The 21,404-nt window shown below is 41.9% G+C and overlaps 1 protein-coding gene across 3 annotated transcripts in view; it reads left to right on the top strand.

The window, feature by feature from the left end:
• usp45 (ubiquitin specific peptidase 45) overlaps positions 1 to 21,404 on the top strand; it is a 78,762-nt gene that overhangs the window by 8,740 nt on the left and 48,618 nt on the right. For all 3 annotated transcript variants that reach the window (XM_036564458.1, XM_036564457.1, XM_036564459.1), the window contains exon 5: positions 600 to 700. In XM_036564458.1, coding sequence (XP_036420351.1) covers positions 600 to 700 — 101 coding nt within the window. The remainder of the gene's footprint in view (positions 1 to 599; positions 701 to 21,404) is intronic.

The following is a 21,404-nucleotide window of genomic DNA, read 5'->3' as shown; positions in this document are numbered from 1 at the left end:
TGGTCCTCACAGAGCCCTGACCTCAACCCCATCCAACACCTTTGGGATGGACTAGAACAGAGATTGTGAGCCAGACCTTCGCGTCCAGCATCAGTGTCTGATCTCACAAATGCTCTTCTGGATGAATGGACACAAATTCCCACAGACTCTCCAAAATCTTGTAGGAAGATTCCCAGAAGAGTGGAAGTTGTTAGAGCTGCAAATGGGGACCAACTCTAAATTAATGCCTATGGATTTAGGATGAACGTAAAAGCTCCTGTAGGTGTGATGTGTGTCCAGGGTGGTGGGTCTCAAGGACCAGAGTGGAGAAACAATGTTGTACTGGAAAATATACAGAAATTGTACTGGAAAATTGTACAGAAAATACTGGAGTCTTCTCAGTATGAAAGCTTTTAGATACTCATCTTAAGTGAAGTCCTTCAATTAAAAACAGCTCGTTTTACAGCTTAATCGTTCTGTTTTGTTTTCAAATAGTGGATCTGTGTCACTATCCATCGATATTTGAGATTTCAGTATCTGTATTGGTCTCGTAAGGAGAGAAACCGATGCTGTGTCTTCTCTAGTGTTTTGTGATGAATTCGTCTCTTCTCTCTCTGTAGGTGCTTTGAATGTAATGAAGAACTCTCCACCCACTGCAATAAAAAAGCTCTGGCTCAAACTCTAGACTTTCTACAAAAGCACTCTGTGAAGTCAGCCTCAGGTAATTCATCTTTACTCATGAAATGAGGTCACGCTGATGGCCTGTTGATCGGAGTTTTTATTGTCAAAACACTTGAATGACTCACAGGGCACCTTCTGGTGGCTGAGTGCTCTACAAGTTGCACTTTCTAACACACCTGACTGCTGTTGCTGGCAGAGAGTTTGACCCTGAAAGTGTGCTAGTGAGTATTTTAATCAGGAGGAAAGATTCTGAGAAAATATTACTTGCATGCAGTTCTGTTACTTGCTGACGCTACTGTACATCTCCATTGTTTTTATGTAATTACCAGCGCCAGTGTCAGTCTGTCACCACCTGGAAGTGACCATAGTTGTCGGCGTCAAACGTTGCACAAAAGGAAATGAGAGGCGAACTTGTGCGAGTTAATCCGAATGAACTCATCACAATGATCTGGAAAAATCTGCCTTTAGTTTTATGTTCACAAACTGTTACACAGCTGCAGTTATGATTGTAGGTAAAATGGAACCGAATGCACTAAGAACCCCAAATTATTATAAGTTATACATTTTTATATTTACACTTTAACAAATTTACATTCAAAAGCTGATGCCTTCAAATTCAACGCCTCATAATTCAAAGCCCTTACAAATACATATTTTGGTTTAAGTCCCAATCCCGTTTCACCCCCACCCCTACCATTTAGCCCCACCCCTCCATGCTGCGTGTTCTCGTCTGGGGTAGGGTGTCCTGATTCTTGTTGAGATAGAGGGGGAGGGCGAAGTGTTGGGCTACATGACCCTCCAACCGGAGGGTTTTCAGAGACTCCAAACAGAGAGATATGAGAAAAAAGAAAAACCAGTGAGATGAGAAACCAGAGAAACACACAATGTGAGAATTTTCTCTGTTTGAAATTTTGATAACCATTATATTATAATAGTTTAATGTAGTTTCAGTGTATTATGGTCCTTTTTTCATAACAAGCGTATAAATCTCTAGTAGTGCTAAAGGCTAAATTTCCCATTCCACCTTAAATAGTCCAGCCGTTCTGATGCCTGAAGCTCTAGAATGTAACTGCAGCTCCATTTAAGGTGGAACAGGAAAATTTGAAAGAAGCTGGTGAATATCTGACTTCAGCTGCATATCACTGAAGAATTTGGGGTGTATGTTAATAAATAATTGCCCTCGTTCTTTGAAGATTGTATGATTCCCTAAATGTGACTAAAGCCCAGCAGTGAGGAGCTGAACTTTACCCTCCTCTGCTGTCACTGCAGACTGGCAGGGTCGCCTACAGAGCAGCGCTGGTAGCTGTTAATGAAGTGATGCTCTTTTTATTTGAGGGTCCCATTTCAGAGGGAGGATTTCAGCCACTACCCTGTAACTCTGTTCCAAGGGGCAACACTCGAAAACAAGGGGTAGGGCTAAAAATAAGAAATGGGACTGGGCATTTCGAGGGCTTTTCATGCTTAATGGCTGCTGATTTTGTGCACCGTGGAGATGAAATGCTTGAGAAATATCAGTGCTTTAATCCAGTAGAGGGGGCAAGACCTCGGATCAGCTGAAGGATTCGTATTAAACCGCTGCCGTTTATGTTGAATAAAGGTGCTAGAATGGGTTCGTCACGTGACGTCTACATATGCGTTTACCTTCAATACCGTAACGCATTTGTATCATGCAAGTATTTCTCGCACTGGTGTAGTTCCTCGGTACTTGAATTATATTGATATCGGCTTGATATTCCTCTTCAGAACTTCTTTTGAATTGGCTCATTATGACTCATTCGGTCGACTGTGGTGTGGGTGTGTGTGTGTGTGTGTGCATATTTGTGCTGCGTCTAACAGTGCCTGTTTCTATTAGTGCAGGCTGCTAATAGCTGAAAAAGGAGAATGTGGCTGTGTAGAGGTAATGAATGTAGGGGACAGAGCATTAATTAAGCTGCACCAGCCAAAGCACTCAGTCATATTCCGCTGCTGACATGCTGGCAGGTTGATCATGTTAGCCTGATTCACTTTATTCACGTTTTTGATTAAATTCACTGAAAAGACACCAGCTTTGTGCGGTTCTGCTTAGAAATCTCTTCTGTAGAAACGCTGAGTTCAAAAACGGAGCATGTGATTGTGGTTCCTTCCCCCCCTCCCCTCTGAAAATGACCCTGAACGGGGAATTTGAGCTTTTAATACGAGTTTAAGCGCATTAATATTCTATCCATCGTTTGCTTTATATGGCTCAGTTTTAAAAGCCATTGAAGCGAAGACTTTGTTGTTTCTCTCTGGTTTGTATTTGTCCTTGTAATATACTTCGAAGGCCATGCATTGAAAGACTAAACGGAGAGAGAGAGAAAATCAAAAATCTCATCCCTATAGCAAAAGAAAAGAAAATTTCCCAAAGGGTCCTGATTGGGACCTTTATATAAAAGAACTCTACAACTGCATGGATTTCAATGTGCAGACACAGGACACAGTTACTGCCCAAAATTTCTTTGGCTGGCCTTTGTGTGCGGCTCTGCTGAACCCACTTTTTTGGTTTGACATTCTTCTTGTGCACCACATCCAGGTCGAATATGTGACCCTTTGTAGGAGAAAGTGACAAACACTTATTTGAAAAAGCATCTGTTCTGCGAAAGGGCCCATGAGGAAAATACTGTGCAAAAGTCAAAGAATATCTTTCATTTTTAATTTCCATCCAAAACCACCATTAAGTACTTTTCAGGAAGTAGTGCGCAGGAGATTAGGTGTAAAATAGTCCACTTGCTTTATGAAGAGGAAAGTTTTTGACTACAGAAAGTTATTAATAGGGAAAATGGGACTCTTAACAACAGTGTAGGACCTTGCAGACCATCAGAACCATCCCACAAACAGCCCTTAAAGCCTCCATCTTTGAGAGAGAGGAGAAAATCAAGCTGCTTCAGATCTGAAAACATCCACAGCTGTTTCTGTCCATCCTTCCACTGTGAGAAGACACTGAGTCTGAGAAGGTAGGTAGTGCTGAACCGTAATCAGAAGATCACAAGGTCGATCTGTGATGCTACTCGCTCTCTCTGGGTGGGCAGGGCGGTGTCTGTTAGCTGATGTACAGCTGTACAGTGATGCTGCGTTAGCGGCAGTTTATGACGATGGTGGAGCTTCTCAGGACTCTGGGGAAGACTGTGTAGAGCTCTAGGTGTCATGTGACCGGGGGAGACAGAACTAGTGGGTGGAACTGGATATGACTAAACTGGGGAGAAAATTGGGAAAAAAAAGAGCTGCTAATGTTTTCAGAATGATGAACAGGCCGGTCCAGAGTCCAGAGTCCGGTCCAGTTCAGTCCTCAACTGTTTGGGATTACTCAAATCATGAGAAGCAGAAAATGCAACCAACTTCTGAATCTGAACTTTGGAGGTGTGGAAAAACATCTTGCAAATTTCTTTGAAAAAACTAAATGCAGAACTTCCGAAAAGAAGGAAGGCTGTAATAAAGAAAGGTGGACACACTAAAAACTGCGAAGATAAATATTATATTTCTTGTTGATGCTTCTGTGTGATTTACTTTTAAATGTGTTCTCTGCTTTTTTTCCTCGATGCTGAAAATTTGATAGTATTGATATCATACAGTGTCACAGAAGCATGTTTATTTAAGATTGCTCAAAGGGAAACTACCGTAAATTTTCTAAATTTATGCACAGTTAAATGGTTAAGATGTGAACAAAGTTGTTCAGTGTGGTTTGATAAAAACTGCTCAGTTCTAGAGAAACTTTCCATGTTAGAATTGTTCATGTGGTGGTAATAGGAACCAGACGTCTGACGAGTTTAATGCCTCTAAAAGCTCCCAGTCTCCAAAACATATTCCAAGAAATGGTTGGAATATTTTACATCATGCCTGAAACTTTTTACCATGTTTTTGTAGTTTGCTTTATGTCGGATTTACATGTAAAAACTCACAAGATGGCTGTAGGTTCACTAGTGGTTTGGGAATAAAGTGGTTTTAAAGAAATCCGAGTTGGTGATTTTCCCTACAGGTAAGTTTCACACCAGACCTCTCTGAATGACTTTGTTTACATTTTAAAGATTCGGTCATACAGAAATTTTGAAAGATTGGTGAATTTCTCACTTTAACTTCTCCACAAGGGGGATGATTTTGTGAAGCTAATTGCTATAGATAAGCCTCCTTGTTAGCTCCATTAGCCTCACAGCTCCAGTACAAAACCAAAGATCAGACACCTCTCGGCTGATTTGAGTACATTTGGGATGAAAGCAAATTATGTAGACTTTTCCCATTAAACTGTTCCTTTAAGGCCCCTTTTAAAGACTTGGCCTAGTTAAGCTCAGCTGACCACATTTCCAGTGTTAAGCTGCTGTCACGCTGCTGCCGCTCGGTTTGGTTCGTTAGAGGTCTCGGGTGTTAAGCGCAGCTCTCCCTGCGCAAGTTCCCGAAAGAACAGCAGCAGCTGCGTGGAAATAAACCCTCAAACCCCTCCCCCTCGACCAGAGACACCCTATACCCCCCCCCCACACACACACACACACACACACACACACAGACACAGACACAGACAAAGCCTCTTCCCTTTCAGAGAGTGAGGAAAACACTCACACTGCCGTCACCACACGGGAAAACCCAGCACAGGCCAGGAAGTGTAACTGCGTTCCTCACCTGTTGAAGATGCAGTGAATGAAAGCCTTGAATGAATGTCCTTAAATTGTGAATGTTCTCCTTGGTTCTCATTCATGCTGAGTTGTTTCAGACATCACAGGCGCACTGGGGTCTGAATCTGATGCAGTTTAGCTGTGAAAGCAGTTCATCAGTTTATTCGTCACTTCGTAGTGAAAATGCCTTTTGAAAGATTTTTTTTTTTAAACAATTTATGCATAATTTTAAAAAGGTTAAGATATAAAAATAAAACTACGTTATTTTGAAAGTGGCTGCATTACTGAAAAAAGTAGCTCAACTAGTAAATTCACCACGTGTATCTACTCCCCAACACTGGAACGGGATTTACACATCGATAAAAGAATGCAGAACCTGACGTGGCCGTTAATAGCTAGCTGAAGTGTCCTCACCGTAACGAGCCTTTAGGTCAAAAGATTATTGCTTTAAAAAGAAGTAAAAGCTAATAATAATCAGCCAAAATTTGCCTGTAAAGACACTGGAATTGGAAACGCTTTAAAAGTCTAGGGTTAGGGTTAGTTACTGCACCCATAGTTTGAATTTGGATTATTGGCCATATTTATAGACAGTCATTAAAATAGCCATTGTGTTAATAGCTTTCCTTTCTTTAATGACAGGAAAGTTTGATTTAAAACTTACTTATTCCAGATTTTCCTCAGGTTTATAAATGTTTAGGAGCCCTAATATCAAAGGAATTGTTGACTTTAAAAACCCTATTGTTGTCAAGAATGAAGAAAAGTGAATTGTCACCAATTAGCATCATATAAATAGTCATGTGACTTGGTGCTTTCTGGCTCCTATTCGTTGATGACTAAGGGTGTCAATCTCTGGCCTCATAATGATTTTTTTTCCCAGTTTTCTCCCCAAATTAGACGTGTCCAATTCCACATGCTAGTTCTGTCCCCTCCAATCACACGACATGACCAGCTCTAGGTGGGTGAAAGCAAACACAGGCTTCCTCTGGGATCCACCGCATTTCACTACGGTTCGATTTTGGTGCCAACTATTTTTAACTGTTCAATACAGACAGGAACAGTACTTCAAGTTTTAGTAAAGATGAATGTTTATGTTTGAAAGCATTTTGCCCAGAAAGTGACCGTTTGCTTTATTTAATATTTTTTTACATGGTTCTAACCTTCCAAAAACAGTGCCGGCGTCCAGAGATCCAGATCAGCAGCTAAACGGTGAAATGGAGCTTTCGTGATCTAGCTATTTATTTATTTATTTATTTATTTATTTATTTAACCCCTCCGGTGAAGACCACGCACTGGCTGGTGGTCAGGCCGGTGGTGTTGGACCAGACAGGGCCAAACTGGCCTGGCCACCTCCAGGCTGCATCCATCCCGTCCGCTTCTTTAAATTACCTGCCACCATTCTTCCCTGGACATTATTCCTGCATGCCTAGATAAAAAGAGATGGGCAGCCATTGTTGCTGTGAAATAGCCTGCTTGCCAGCACAAGGGGAGCTGGTGAAATTGCATTTCTGTTCGAAGGCCAGACTTTTTTTTTTTTCTTTTTTTTGGGGAAGCTGCTGTTGTATTATCTTTTTCCCATAGACCCTTCGACACAAAAGAGCCCCAGCAAGAATTTTTCCGAATCCATAATAGTTTTGTACAACAGCAGCGACGGAGAATAAAGAAAATCTATTAACTGTCCTCTCTCACCAACAAGGCCTTCAGCTCAAGTACCTGAGCCCCGCTGTGAGGAGACTTGACCTCAGGGAGCCAGGCTTGGGTTTGAAACACAGCTGGCGAGGCTTTGTTTGAGGAAATTAAAATGTGTTTCGCCCTCCTGCCCTCAATAGGCATCAGGGCCGGCTCCCAAAACATTTTACTCATTATTTTTAGCTATTGATTTTCCATACATGCAACTGATTCTTCAGAAATGCTGTTTCATATTTCATATCGCAGCAGGGTGAGGAAACAGGTTCGTTATCCTTTAGAGTGGGCGATGATTTACACGACTGGAGTGGAAACGTTTAGCTTTGAGATGTTCAGTAGAGCTTCATCAGATTAAAACTGTGTTATTTAAAGCTGTGTTATTTAATGTGGACACAGCAGTGACAGTAAACTACTGTTGATGTTCCCCAATAAAAGTACAGGCTTTTATCTGAAGAGCAGCTCTTTCCTTACAGCACTGTGCAAAAGTCAGAGAACCCCTTTTATTTATGCCATTTCCAGTCAGAATGACTGTCGAGTACAAGCTGCTTTTCAGCATCAGAAACAGAACAGAAAACATTTATTTGACAGAAAATCACACAGAAGCTTTAAAACCTAAATATGTATTTTTCAATATGTGACGTTTCCAACATTTTCCAAAGGAATCTGCAGAAACACCTCCAAAGTTCAGTCTTAGAAACACATTCAGTGGTGTTGAGGTCTGGACTCTGGGGTGGTCAGTCCATCGTTCAGCTTCTTTGTTTGATGTGTCCGTCTCCTTTTCTCAGTGAGGTTCTTCTTGATCAGCTACACATCCTTTCAGACCCACAGCGCTGAGTCGTCTTCTCACAGTGGAAGGATGGACAGAAACACCTGTGGATGTTTTCAGATCTGATCAGCTTGATTTTCTCCTCTCTCTCAGAGATGAAAGCTTTAAGTGCTGTTTATCTGATGGGGGCAGTTTTGGGGTCTACCAGGTCTTCCAGGTGGCTGTTAGGAGGCACATTTTCTCTCTTAACTTTTTTGAACTTTGAAAACTTTTGAGTTTTGGAAAGTGGTATGTGGTCCAAGCTGAGCTGTAACGCTTTCCAGGAGGGAATTTGACTAACAGAGGATGAGTAGGATCCCTCACAGTGTGTCAGGCTTTCTTCCTACTGCACAAATACATATTGTATAACTGTGTTTGGGGCTCAGCCATATTCACAACCCTACACAGCCTGGTCTCATTCTTAGCCCCAAAGATACCCAACCAAGTGTGTATATTATGCGTCAAAACACTCTCAAAAGAACTCCTGTAGAGCAGCTCCAGTGTGTGTGTGTGTGTGTGTGTGCGGCTGTGTGTGTGTGTGTGTGTGTGTGCGGCTGTGTGTGTGTGTGTGCGGCTGTGTGTGTGTGTGTCTGTGTGTCTGTGTGTCTGTGTGTGTGTGTGTGTGTGTGTGTGTGTGTGGGGCATTAAAGGTTCTATTTTGACCTGCAACTTACTGTATCTCAGAAAAACACACAATTGTGATGCAAGTCATTTATCATAAAGTTTTATATATTGAATATAATATGTTTACCATATCACCCACCCAATGGTTGGAAAAGCATACTGTGCCATAATGTATCACAATAATGATAAAATATTGTTATATTAAGTGTTCAGTAGAGCTATATCATGTCAAAATACAAGCGGCAAGAAATCCAGGCTGTATTGATTTAAAAGAGGCAGTAAACTGATGTAGAAATCTTGAAATGTCATGATATAACATTTTTGCCATATCACCACCCCTAATTTACATATTACTAGAAAATCAAACTCGTTTTTCTACAACAGCAGAGGTTCAGAGTCGTATGTATAGGAATGATGGCTGTTGTCACTGTTGATTTTATGCCTCATGGTGATTCTTCTTTGCTATGTAGGGCAAACTGTGGCCAGCGTGGACTGAGGAGCTGTGTGTGTGTGTGTGTGTGTGTGTGTGTGTGTGTGTGTGTGTGTGTGAGTGAAATGAAGACGTTGGCCTCAGATGGCAGAGGAGCATGGTTTTTCATGCCCCATGGTTATAACAAATTAACGAATTAGTAAGACATTTGGTGTCGCTCGTCCTTCCTCATGACTGCCTGCTCTGCTCAGCGTGACGAGCCGTCCTTCAGATCAGGATATTCTCGGGCTGTGAGCTTGTTCAGTGAGTCGATACTGAAAGCCTGCTGGAATGTCTGTCTTCTCTGGGCTCTGATTTCCACCGAGTGTATTTTTCACTGCAGATCCAGGGTGGCCAACCTTCCTGCAGTGTCCCAGACTTCAACACAAGTCAGACCGATTATTTAGGTGCATACAGTCGAGTTCTGAGTGAAACACGAGAAACTCTACACGGTAGTAGAGGATAAAAAATACAATACAATTTTTTTTTTTTAAACAGTTGAAAATGGTCCAACAGTTTTATTTTGATCACGACTAAATCTGCCAAGATCATCATTACAGAGAAATGAAACATGTACTTGTAGAGGGTTAAAAATCTAGCAAAATGAAATGCAGCCATTTTATTACAGTAACTCTGAATCACATAAACATTCTGCTCCTCCAGAGAGCAATAAATACATATCAGCTATAATAGTAATAAATATTGGTTCAATTAAACATCGAAACATCAGGCCGGTGCTCAGTATTTTTCCTTTTCAGCAGTTATTAGCAGGTACCGATATTATGGCATGTCTAATTTCTTCAAATGGCCAATCCAGGTAGGTGTCGTCCTAATTTCTAAATTTGTCATCTTCGTCAGAACCAACATTTAGAGATATGTACATATGTATTTGTGCATCTACCCACAGTTCCCTCATGATTGCATCCTTACTATTCCATGCCTATTGGTGTCACTTTGGGTCTAAACTCTGCAGGAAGGAGGGTCTCCAGGGTCGGCGTTGGTGACCGCACTGCAGAAGACGTTCAGGAACGTAAAAGAGCCTTTTGCTCCGCCATCGTTCCTCCTCTGCGGACGTTATCCGCAGCGCTTCTGCTGCTAGCACTCGGTGGCTGAGCGCAGAGAGCCAGGTGGTGGAGCTGAGCCTGGCCGCGCTGCGTGCTGACATTTGCCTGCTTCAAGTGCTGCAGGGAGAGGAAAAATCTGCTTTTCCATATGCTTGTGTCGGCCTGCGCCCCCCCCGCCCCCGTGTCCCTGGCAGATGGCTCCCTCAGCGCTGTTTACCTTGAGAGGCTGTCCCAGATGCGGCATGTGTCCATAGGCATTCCCGTTCTATGTGGTTCATGCTCTAGCTCTAAGCTCTGAGAAACCTAGACCCAACACATATGTCCAAAAGTATTCAGACACCTGTTTGTTCAATGCTTCTCCAAAATAATTAAGCAGTTGGCAGTTTTTCAGACCTAAAATTTGGATCTGAAAGGTAGAGATAAGGATAAAACTGGGCTAAATGCCAGACAGAATCCATAAAGGTTGGGAGATGGAGAGAAACCTGAACGGGAGATTTGAACTTGAGCCTGACAGGTAATTGAGAGATGACCTCTGAATTAAGCGTCTGTACGAGTATGAAAATGGTGCCTGAATTTGACTCAGTCAGTCCTGATTGGTACTTTCACAAACTAACGAAGATGACCGATCAGCGGTTCACTGGGCTCTTCTTTGTCATTAAGAGCTCCAGTTGATTAACAAAAAATGCTTTTTTTGGGATAAACTGCGCGTCTGCAATACACTGTACATACTGATCATCAGTGTGTATTTGGGGAATTTCTGATTTGTGTCTGGAATGTCCACCCTCTTCTGATCATCTGTTAGCTCCACTGCGCTAAAGCTGCTCTTGCTACAGCTGCTACTGCAGAAATGCTTAACAACACGTTTGGCAACCTTAACAAGCAAAGGGAACATGTGACCGACATACTGTTGAACTTCAGCAGTTGTTCCATTCAGGGCACAGAGCTCAAACTCTGGAGCTATAAACTATAAACTGTAACCAAACTAGAAAGAGAAAATGTTAGAGTGTAAAAATTATGTAGGCATATTTGGGTCATTCTCCATGTGGAGCGGAAAAAAAGGTTTCAGGGCTTAAAAAAAGGCGAGTCACACTTGCTCACTGTATTTCATTAATTTATTAATAATTTTGTTTATCAGGCAACACAACTTCTATGTGTCACCGGTGTTGTGTGCTTTAATGGCTGGGTAATTAAAAAATTTGTGATAATGATGCCAAAAATCATTTTTATTACTGATTTTAAATGGTTGCGCAAGGTCACCTGATCAGCCAACGAGTCAATTTACAAAATCCTCAGTTTTAACCGGAATGTCACTGGAGTCACCGTCACTGGTGTTGCACCATATTCATACAACACCAGTGACTGTAAAATATGTCTGGAATTAAGCTCCTTTCTGTATATCTGATAATAGGAGATGTTCTTGGACATATTAAGATCATTTCATTTAGGGATGAAATTGATTTCTAAAAATGTATCCGTCTGAATTCCCACTCCAGATGGAGAACGACCCGTTTCTTCCAATAAAAAATTCACTTATTCAAAATAAACCAGGGCCTGATGTTGAAAGTGAAAAATTGACCGGAGTTTGACCCAAAACCGGATATTTTGTCAGCCGTCGGGCTCAAGTTGGGGAGCAGACCAGACCAAACTCTCACAGGATAGTCGGGTCCCACTAGATTCAGACAAATATTTAAATATTTAAATATTTACTTGCTGAAATAACAGCCTTAACTCTTCTGCTTTACACTGAATGTCGGAACATATGCTGCTGGGATTTGATTGCATTAAGCCGCAAGATCATAAGTGAGGTCAGGTACCGATGTTGGATGATTAGTTCTGGATCACAAATGCTGCTCCAGTTCATCCCAAAGGGATCAGATGGAGCTTCATCATTCAGAATCATCCCAGAGGTGTTCAGTGGAGCTTCATCAGCCCAGAAAATGCAGTTCTGCTGCTCTACACTTCAGCGCTGAGGAGTTTTATGTCTTTGTAGCTGTAGGTTTGCATTGCATGTGCTGACCTTCGGTTTGTAGCTGAATCCACTAATTAAGAGGAACACTGGGAAACATTTGTTGATACAGAGCTTTTACATGTTGCAGTTTAGTCCAGTTTAAACTAATTCATACCCAAAAAACTTCATTGTCATTGTTCCTCGTTCTCCTCCTCACTTCGGCTTTTTTGCATCCACACTTGTTCGCGTAGTTGTGTTTTGTGGACATATGGGCTCTCTCCCGGATGGCCATGTGGCTGCAGACTAGCTTCCAGATGTTGCTGTGATAGAGATCCAGATGCTTTTGGCTCCACGTAAGTAGAGTGACACTCCAGTTGATCGTTTTGAAGCCTGATTACCTCCTGTATCCCTTTGAGGAAGCTGTGTGGGATGAATCTCATGTGGACCAATGGAAGCCTTTCATATCTGCTGTTAGGTAGAGAAACGCTGTGAGCTGCTGTGAAGTGGAGCTGAGGATGGGACGGGGAATGTAATGCTCATGCATTCTGGGGTGAGAGGGAAATGGGTATGAGAATGAATACCAGTATGACCAGATACCATGATAGCCACAAACAGAGAGACTAATTAAACATTAACATGCCTTCAAAACTATTATAAACTCAACCGAAGGGTGTTTTAGTCAAATCTGCACTGCTGAATACCATTTACAGTCACTCCTACATTAATGAGGACAGTGTTTAAACAGCCTCGCACACATACTGTATTATTGGTCATCATTTGCCAGAAGCATCGTGAAGACATTGTGTTTTCCGGCTGTGCCTGGAATTGCATGTTGCTCGTTTGAAACTGAAATAATATAAATAAATAAATAAACAAACCACAAGTTGCAAGATGAGGATGAGTGAAGAAGTGAAAACAGACACGAGGAGAGGCTGTAAGAGAAGGTGTGGTAGTGTTTTCATGAAGAATCAGTTGCAAACTCAGTGTTAAGTTGGTTTTATTTGAACTTAGGGCCTTATAAAATTGCTATAATATTAGATATAGAAATAATAAACCTAAAGGCAATAGTAGCGATAATAATACTAGTAATAACAGTAAAAAAGATTGTGGTGTATTATAATTGTTAGTATTGTTGCTATTATAAATGTATTCGTTTTTATATTGTGATATAAAAAGTAGATTATAAATTTGAGTTTGTATCGCCCAGCCCTAAAGGATTCACGTTCACAGAAGACTGATCGATAAGGATATAAAAATGCACAGATTCATCATTACTTCATGCAGTAATTCTGCTGCATTGATGATGTAAGGGTACAGGCGATTATGGTAAAATTCAGCAGTGTGTAGAGTGTAGAATATATGGATATCAGAGCTCAGCGTTGGTCACTTATTCAGGTATTTAAATAAAAACAAAATGGTGTGAAGCACCTCGTGGACTTTTGGGAAAACAGTAAGGCATTGCATCAGTGACACTGCCTTTGTTTATTGATAACAATCTAAATATTTTCTCTTTAGAAATTGTTAAAATGGGATGAAATATTCTGGGGTGGGTTTCTGTGGGCGTAGAATTCTCAGCCTATTTTTGAGCTTAAAAAATTCCCCAAAACAGCTCGGTATGTTCGTATTGTCCATGTTCATATTGTGTGTCTGAACTGTTTTTAAAAATGATTCAGAATTTTACTGAAAGTCAAATTGAAAAGGGGAAATTTGAGATTTCATGCACTGAATCGTTTCCTGAGGAATCGTAAATGAGAATTGCTTCCTCTGCGGCCGCTGAGCTGGTCCCCCCACTCAGCCTCACGGTGAGGCATTGAGATTAGAGGCTTCAGATCGGGTCGGGTTGTAGCCAACTTTGGGTGTTTTGCCACAGATCTGCATAAACCTGGCCCCGTGGGAACTGTTGCACCTGGTGAAAAGCAATTTACTTTCTAAATCAGAGGAGATGAGCTGACCTTGGCTCGTCCCTCAATAAAGGCAATAGATACAGGGGCAGGGGGAGGGGGTGGGAGGGTGAGTTGAAAAAGAAGCAGAGGAACAAGGAATGCAGGTTGAACCTGGGGAAAAAATACTGAGACATTCAGTGTGGAATTTCTTTTTTTCGATGTGTGTTCCAGTTTTCTTCCTCCTCTCCACTTAAAAGAGTTTGGCTTGTGTATTAAAAGCTTGTTTGACCATCGCAGCAGTAAATACGCTGAGGTCGTCCAGGGTCTAGTATTGGCTGCTTCAACCGAGACACATGGCATCATCTAGAAATTTGGTCAGAGAGGTTCTGGGTTTGGTCGCAGCCGCAGAGCAAAGGCACATTTATACTCTGCCTTGCAGGCCCCGGGTTATTGTGTGTTGAAGTATCAGGACGCGACACTTCAGGAGGGTCGCATTCAAACAGATTCAGGTTTTAGAGGTGTGTTGATTGCAGAAGACGCAGTAAAGGGGAACTGAAGGAGGGGGGTGAACAACGGCGCAGACACGGTTAAGTCTTTATAGACGGTCAGGCTCTCATTGGTGGAACGTCTGTACACTCAAACTAGAAAATCATTCTGAATGTAAGTGAATTATCAAAAGGATTTCCACACAATTAAATGGCTGTCTTGCAGTACAAGGCAGTTCCATTGATGTAATCAAACTTACTAAAAGTTGATTGAATTTAATTTACTATTGTTGATTTTGTTTGTGCTGGTTGAATGTATATCACTACAGTTTAAAACAAGACTCAGAACACACTCTTAGAGCCAGCGTTAATGAGGCTATTAACCAAATGTAGAATGTAAGCACACAGCTAAGGGAAGATAAGACAACACAGCAATGGTGAGTAAAACGAGGAGAAAGACACACCGTATGCAAACAGTTTGATGTGAAATGGTTCATTGTAGAGAAATTTAGCGACTTAAATTTCTTTACGGCAGTGATTTATGGGAACCAGGAGTCCTGATGTCTGCATAAAAGTCTCCAGTGCTCTGCTCATCAATAACTGCAGAGTTCAAACCTCCTGTGGCATCAACATCAGCACAGAAACTGTGCTGGGAGCTTCATGGCAGGGTTTCCATGGATGAGCAGCTGCAAGCCTTACATCACCAAGCACAATGCCGAGCGTTGGATGGAGTAAAGCGCTCTGGAGCAGTGGAAACGTATTCTGTGGAGTGACAAATCAGCTTCTCTATCTGTCAGTCTGATGGACGAGTCTGGGTTTGGAGAGTGCCAGGAGAACGTTACCTGCCTGACTGCACTGTGCCAGCTGTAGAGTTTGGTGGAGGAGGGATGATGATATGGGGCTGTTTTTCAGGGGTTGGTCTAGAACCCTTAGTTCCAGTGAAGGGAAACCTTAATGCTTCAGGACCAAGACCTTTAGGACATTTGTTCACTTTCAACTTTGTGGAACAGTTTGGGGAAGAACCTTTCCTGTTCCAGCATGACTGAGCCCCAGAGCACAAAGCAGCTCCATAAAGGCCTGACTGGGTGAGTTTGGTGTGGAAGAACTTGACTGGTCCTCACAGAGCCCTGACCTCAACCCCATCCAACACCTTTAGGATGAACTAGAACGGAGATTGTGAGCCAGACCTTCTCATCCAACATCAGTGTCTGACCTCACAAATGCTCTTCCGAAAGGAGAAAAGGAGACATACAAGAATAGAAGAAACAGTGACAGTAATGTTTATGGAACTATTGGCTCTAAAGTTGTAGTGGAGATTATTTGTGGATCTTAAAAAGCAGAAAATGGAATCAACTGAAATTCACAGAGTGGAAAAACATCCCTGCAGATTTCTCTGAAAAACTGAAAGCAGCTGTAACAAAAGCAAAAAGTAGGCTCAATATTAAATACTAAAAATGACATATTTAGTTATTAAGGCTTCTGCGTAATGTTCTATTAAATATTAAATATGTTCCACTTCCCGACACTAAAAAAAAGGGAATAACATTTGGAAATTAAATAAACAAAGGCTGTTTTTCTTTAAATGGTAGCAAGTTAAACATCACTCTGACTCGTAAATCTGAATGGCGAGATGGCAGGAAGTGATGGCTTGTGAGTGATTATTTGTATTCAGTCTTGTAATGTGCCGTTTGACCTAATAATCAGACCAGGTTAGGAAAGCAGGGCACTAATAGAATAAAGACACTGTGGATTAAAGGCCTTGGTCTATTACTTTGAACCTAAAGATGGTTTTTAGAATCTCTGCTGAATTCAGCACAACTTAATTTGTTTATTTGACCTAAAAGATTCTGCATAAGTTCTCCTTCCCAAATTCCTAAAGAATTGCCCTCTAAATACTCGATACTGGGGGAAAGTTCAATAAAGTGAGAAAGAAAGGGTTGCGTTTTTGTTGTGCTACAAAAGAGCACGGAGGGAAAAATCAATCGCTTTATCTCGTCTACAAGACATAATTTCTTTGGAAAATGGTCGCATTGATCAGGGTGGAGAGCATGTTTGCTGTCAGTTTACACAAAGCCCAGTGTTTCTGCAGAACATGCCCAGAGTGACTCCTTCATCGTCGAGTAGATGGCGTGAAGCTGTTCTCCTTGACCGGCACAACAGGAGGCCACGCCGGTTAAGGTGTTTAGTCTGCTGAAGTGGTTTGGCTGTTCGCTGGTGTGAATAGCAGAGCCAGAACACGGTAAACAGTGTGAGCTGTTGGAGGCAGACGGCATCAGGGGGCTCCCTGTCTCACTCTCTCACTCACACTCTCTCTCTCTCACTCTCACTCACTCTCCCTCACTCACTCTCACTCTCTCTCTCACTCACTCTCCCTCTCTCAGTTCATTAGCCCTTAATGTGACCGAACACCGTTGGTCTGGTCCTTCACTGAGATGAGGGCTGGAATTAAAGATTTGCGTTTGATTCCATTGTTTTATCAGCATCGTTTCAGGCCTCAGTGGTAACTGTGTGTTTACCGTATCTGAAATCTTGGTGTGGAGAAGCGGAAATAGATTATCAGGACAAACGGATAAGTGTGAAAATAGCACGGTGTCACGGTAGAGAAGAGATGTAAAAACGTGTGTGAATCTGTTTGAGGAGGTGTCAAAATTAGAATCAGCAAAGTACGTGGTGTGAAAAAGTTTTGCTCCCTTCCTGATTTCTTATTCTTTCACACTTAAATGTTTCAGATCACAAAGATAACACAAGTAAACACAAAATGCAGTTTATAAATGAAGATCTTTATTATTAAGGGAAAAAGAATCCAAACCTACAGGGCCCTGTGTGAAAAAGTCATTGCCCCCTAAACCTAATAACTGGTTGGGCCACCTTTAGCAGCAACAACTGCAATCAAGCGTTTGTGATAACTGGCAATGAGTCTTTTACAGCGCTGTGGAGGAATTTGAGCTGTTGGAGGCAGACGTCATCGAGGGGCTCCCTGTCTCACTCTCTCACTCTAACTCTCTCACTCTCTCCCTCACTCACTCTCCCTGCAGAATTGTTGTAATTCAGCCACATTGGAGGGTTTTCGAGCATTAACTGCCTTTTTAAGGTCATGCCACAGCATCTCAATCGGATTCAGGTCAGGACTTTGACTAGGCCACTCCAAAGTCTTAATTTTGTTTTTCTTAAGCCAGAGGTGAACTTGCTGGTGTGCTTTGGATCATTGTCCTGCTGCAGAACCCAAGTGCGCTTCAGCTTGAGGTCATGAACAGGTGGCCAGACATTCTCCTTCAGGATTTTTTGGTAGACAGCAGAATTCATGGTTCCATTTACCACAGCAAGTCTTCCAGGTCCTGAAGCAGCAAAACAGCCCCAGACCATCACACTACCACCACCATATTTTACTGTTGGTATGATGTTCCTTTTCTGAAATGCTGTGTTGCTTCTGTGCCAGAAGTAACGGGACATACACTTTCCAAAAAGCTCAGCTTTTGTCTCGTCAGTCCACAGAGTATTCTCCCAAAAGTCTTGGGGATCATCAAGATGTTTTCTGGCAAAAGATGAGCCTTTATGTTCTTTTTGCTCAGCAGTGGTTTTCGTCTTGGAACTCTGCCATGCAGGCCATTTTTGCCCAGTCTCTTTCTTATGGTGGGGTCATGAACACCGACCTTAACTGAGGCAAGTGAGGCCTGCAGTTCTTTGGGTGTTGTTGTGGGGCCTTTTGTGACCTCTTGGATGTGTCGCCGCTGCACTCTTGGGGTAATTTTGGTCGGCCGGCCACTCCTGGGAAGGTTCACCACTGTTCCATGTTTTTGCCATTTGCGGATAATGGCTCTCACTGTGGTTCGCTGGAGTCCCAAAGCTTTAGAAATGGCTTTATAACCTTTTCCAGACTGATAGATCTCAATTACTTTGTTTCTCATTTGTTCCTGAATTTCTTCGGATCGCAGCATGATGTCTAGCTTTTGAGGATCTTTTGGTCTACTTCACTTTGTCAGGCAGGTCCTATTTAAGTGATTTCTTGATTGAGAACAGGTGTGACAGTAATCAGGCCAAACACTTTTTCACACCACTGTAAGTAATTCAGCCTTGCAGAGATGTTTGGACGCCGCTCGTCATGTTATGTGTTTTTGTTGATTTTCTAATTGCAAATATGTAAATGTGTCTGCCTCCAAGGACTAAACGTAAATATGGCCCATTTCTACAAATTTTAGTGCACAATTTCTGATTATTATCTGATTTGAAATATTGGAAGCAAAAAAGAAAATCAACTAAAATAAAATGAGGCGTGTGCTGCTTATTTTTTTTTTATATGCTACATTTTAGGGCTTTTTTTAACATATTAAATTTAGCATATAAATAAATAGTAATTGAGCTCTACATTTTGCAGAAATGCCCCATATTTAAGGTTAAATGTGTGAGACGCTGTTCGCTGTAGAGGGTAATTTAATGTGTTTCACTTGGAAAATCAATAAAACCCATAAATTGACCAGGGGTCCCCAAACTTTGGAAAAAGACTGTACATATCAATCAGTCAGTCATGAATAAATCACTGAAATACATGACGACGTTTCTCAGTTAATGAATGACAGTAACATGTAGTGAAGAGAGTGTGTGTGTGTGTGTGTGTGTGTGTGTGTGTGTGTGTGTGTGTGTGTACCGACACACTTCATTAAGTGCACCAACCTTGTATCTACAGTCTTTCTCCAGTTTATCATTTTTTACCCTGTTCTTCAGTGGTCAGGACCCCCATGGACCCTCACAGAGCAGGTACTATTTGGGTGGTGGATCATTCTCAGCACTGCAGTAACACTGACGTGATGGTGGTGTGTTAGTGTGTGTTGTGCTGGTATGAGTGGATCAGACACAGCAGTGCTGCTGGAGTTTTTAAACACTGTGTCCACTCACTGTCCACTCTATTAGACACTCCTACCTTGTCGGTCCACCTTGTAGATGTAAAGTCAGAGACGATAGCTCATCTGCTGCGGCACAGTTTGTGTCGGTCATCCTCTAGTCCTTCATCAGTGGTCACAGGACGCTGCCCACAGGACGCTTTTGGCTGGATATTTTTGGTTGGTGGACTATTCTCAGTCCAGCAGTGACACTGAGGTGTTTAAAAACTCCAACAGCACTGCTGTGTCTGATCCACTCAGACCAGCGCAACACACACTAACACACCACCACCACGTCAGTGTTACTGCAGTGCTGAGAATGATCCACCACCCAAATAGTACCTGCTCTGTGAGGGTCCATGGGGGTCCTGACCACTGAAGAACAGGGTAAAAGGGGGCTAACAAAGTATCAGAGAAACAGATGAACTACAGTCTGTAACTGTAGAACTACAAAGTGCACATATATAGTAAGTGGAGCTGATAAAATGGACAATGAGCGTATAAACAAGGAGGTGGTCGTAATGTTATGCCTGATCGGGGTATGTGTGTGTGTGTGTGTGTGTGTGTGTGTGTGTGTGTTTGATTACATCATAATGATTTAATTATGCAGAAAATTTTTAAAAATCTATAGAATTCCAATTTAACAGAATTGGAATTGTTTAATCTTTTAAGAGTCCAGTATTTAAATTTACATACATGAATAATTATGTACGTATTTGGTTGCCCTATTTTTTGTATGTTCATCATTTATCACATTTCACATTATTGCAATGTCCAGCAACTTCATTGCCCATCGCACTTTTTGTCCTAATACTTTTGCATACACACTGTTTCTATTTATTCAGTAATTATTCCCCCCCCCTCGGTGGTGTTGGTGCACAGGTTGCCGTGGTGTCTCCTGAGTGTTCAGCCTGCCGGACTTGCGGTTTTCTCCCCAGTGTTGCTCTTTCGTCCAGAACTCTCTCTCTCTCTCTCTGGAAGCTTCCTGTGGAGCAGTGCAGTCGTGGGGAGCAGCTGTGACTCACTTTGCGCTCCCTAAGCAATGCACTCCTCTCCAGCTGTCATCTGCACTCTGTCCCAGCTGCTGCCCGGCGCGTTAACCCACTTCCCTAAAAAAAAAAACAAAAAAACAAATAAGAGACAGAAATAAACAAAACAGGCTGAGTGCGCTGGGACCAGGCCGAGCCCGGGCTGGGACGCCGTCAGCACCGTCCTGGTCCAGTCTGGAACTAGCTGTGCTGAGCGCAGCCTCAGGAGACTGATATTACCGTCCCCCTTTCTTTGTTTTTTTTTTTTGTTTTTTTTTTTGGGTTTTAAATCAGCACATTTCCAAAACGTGGTATTGTCAGTGCTGGACAAAGTGTTGTTTATACTCATTATTATCATGAAACAGTACTGATTTTTTCATTCCACATTAATGATAGATAACAAGGACTTAATCTGGCAGAAGATTTTAAATGAAGAAAGAAACGAACCAAATTAATCCAGTATGAATCTGCCATGTCCGTAATTTTTACAAGTCTGCTAAGTAATAATTCCAAAGTGAATTATCTTATATAATTCACGGAACTCGGAGCTCAGTAATGGTAGTCCTGTTGAATTCACCATTTCAGTAATAACAAAACTGGCACCTCCATTTTTTTTGGAAGGACCTGAAGGACCTGCAGACGAAACAAACAGTGTAAGGTAGCTTAATTTGACTCAGTCCCTTAATTCTCAAGTTAGTGACAAGACTACTGTAATCCACAAAAATCCAGGGTGTATTTCCTCCCATATGCTTAGATAATGCTTATCCGCTTCACCTATTGTAAATGAGCTCGAGCCCAGAGAATGCGGCAGTGTTAATTCTTTGCATTGTGGAATTTTAGCTTGCTTTTGTGGATGCAGCGTCAAACTGTGTTCACAGACAGTGGTTTCTGAAAGTGTTCCTGAGCTCATGCAGTGAGAGTGAGGATGATATCCATGTCAAAGAATTGTTTCACTCATTTCTTTACCTTCACACCAAGTTGCAGAAACCTACAGTCAGTTTTTGCCTCGTTTTTGTATTCTGCTTTGTAAATAATAATCTCACTTCCTTTCCTAGATTTTATTTATTTCTTATCAACATCCCTCCATTTCTTCTTTATTCACGAGGCACAATTTCATACTAGCAAAACATTAGAATCATATTAACGATGCAGTGATATCCATGTTATTACACTTAGTTTCATTTCTTTTCCTTGGGGCTAGATTTTCTCATGCAGTGTTGACACGGCTAAATGTACTTTGCCTAAAATGCCCTTTTTGCTTTTTC

This window comes from Colossoma macropomum, unplaced genomic scaffold (genome assembly GCF_904425465.1).
Source record: "Colossoma macropomum unplaced genomic scaffold, Colossoma_macropomum, whole genome shotgun sequence".
Taxonomy (NCBI): domain Eukaryota; kingdom Metazoa; phylum Chordata; class Actinopteri; order Characiformes; family Serrasalmidae; genus Colossoma; species Colossoma macropomum.
This window is presented reverse-complemented; position numbering and strand designations above follow the sequence as displayed.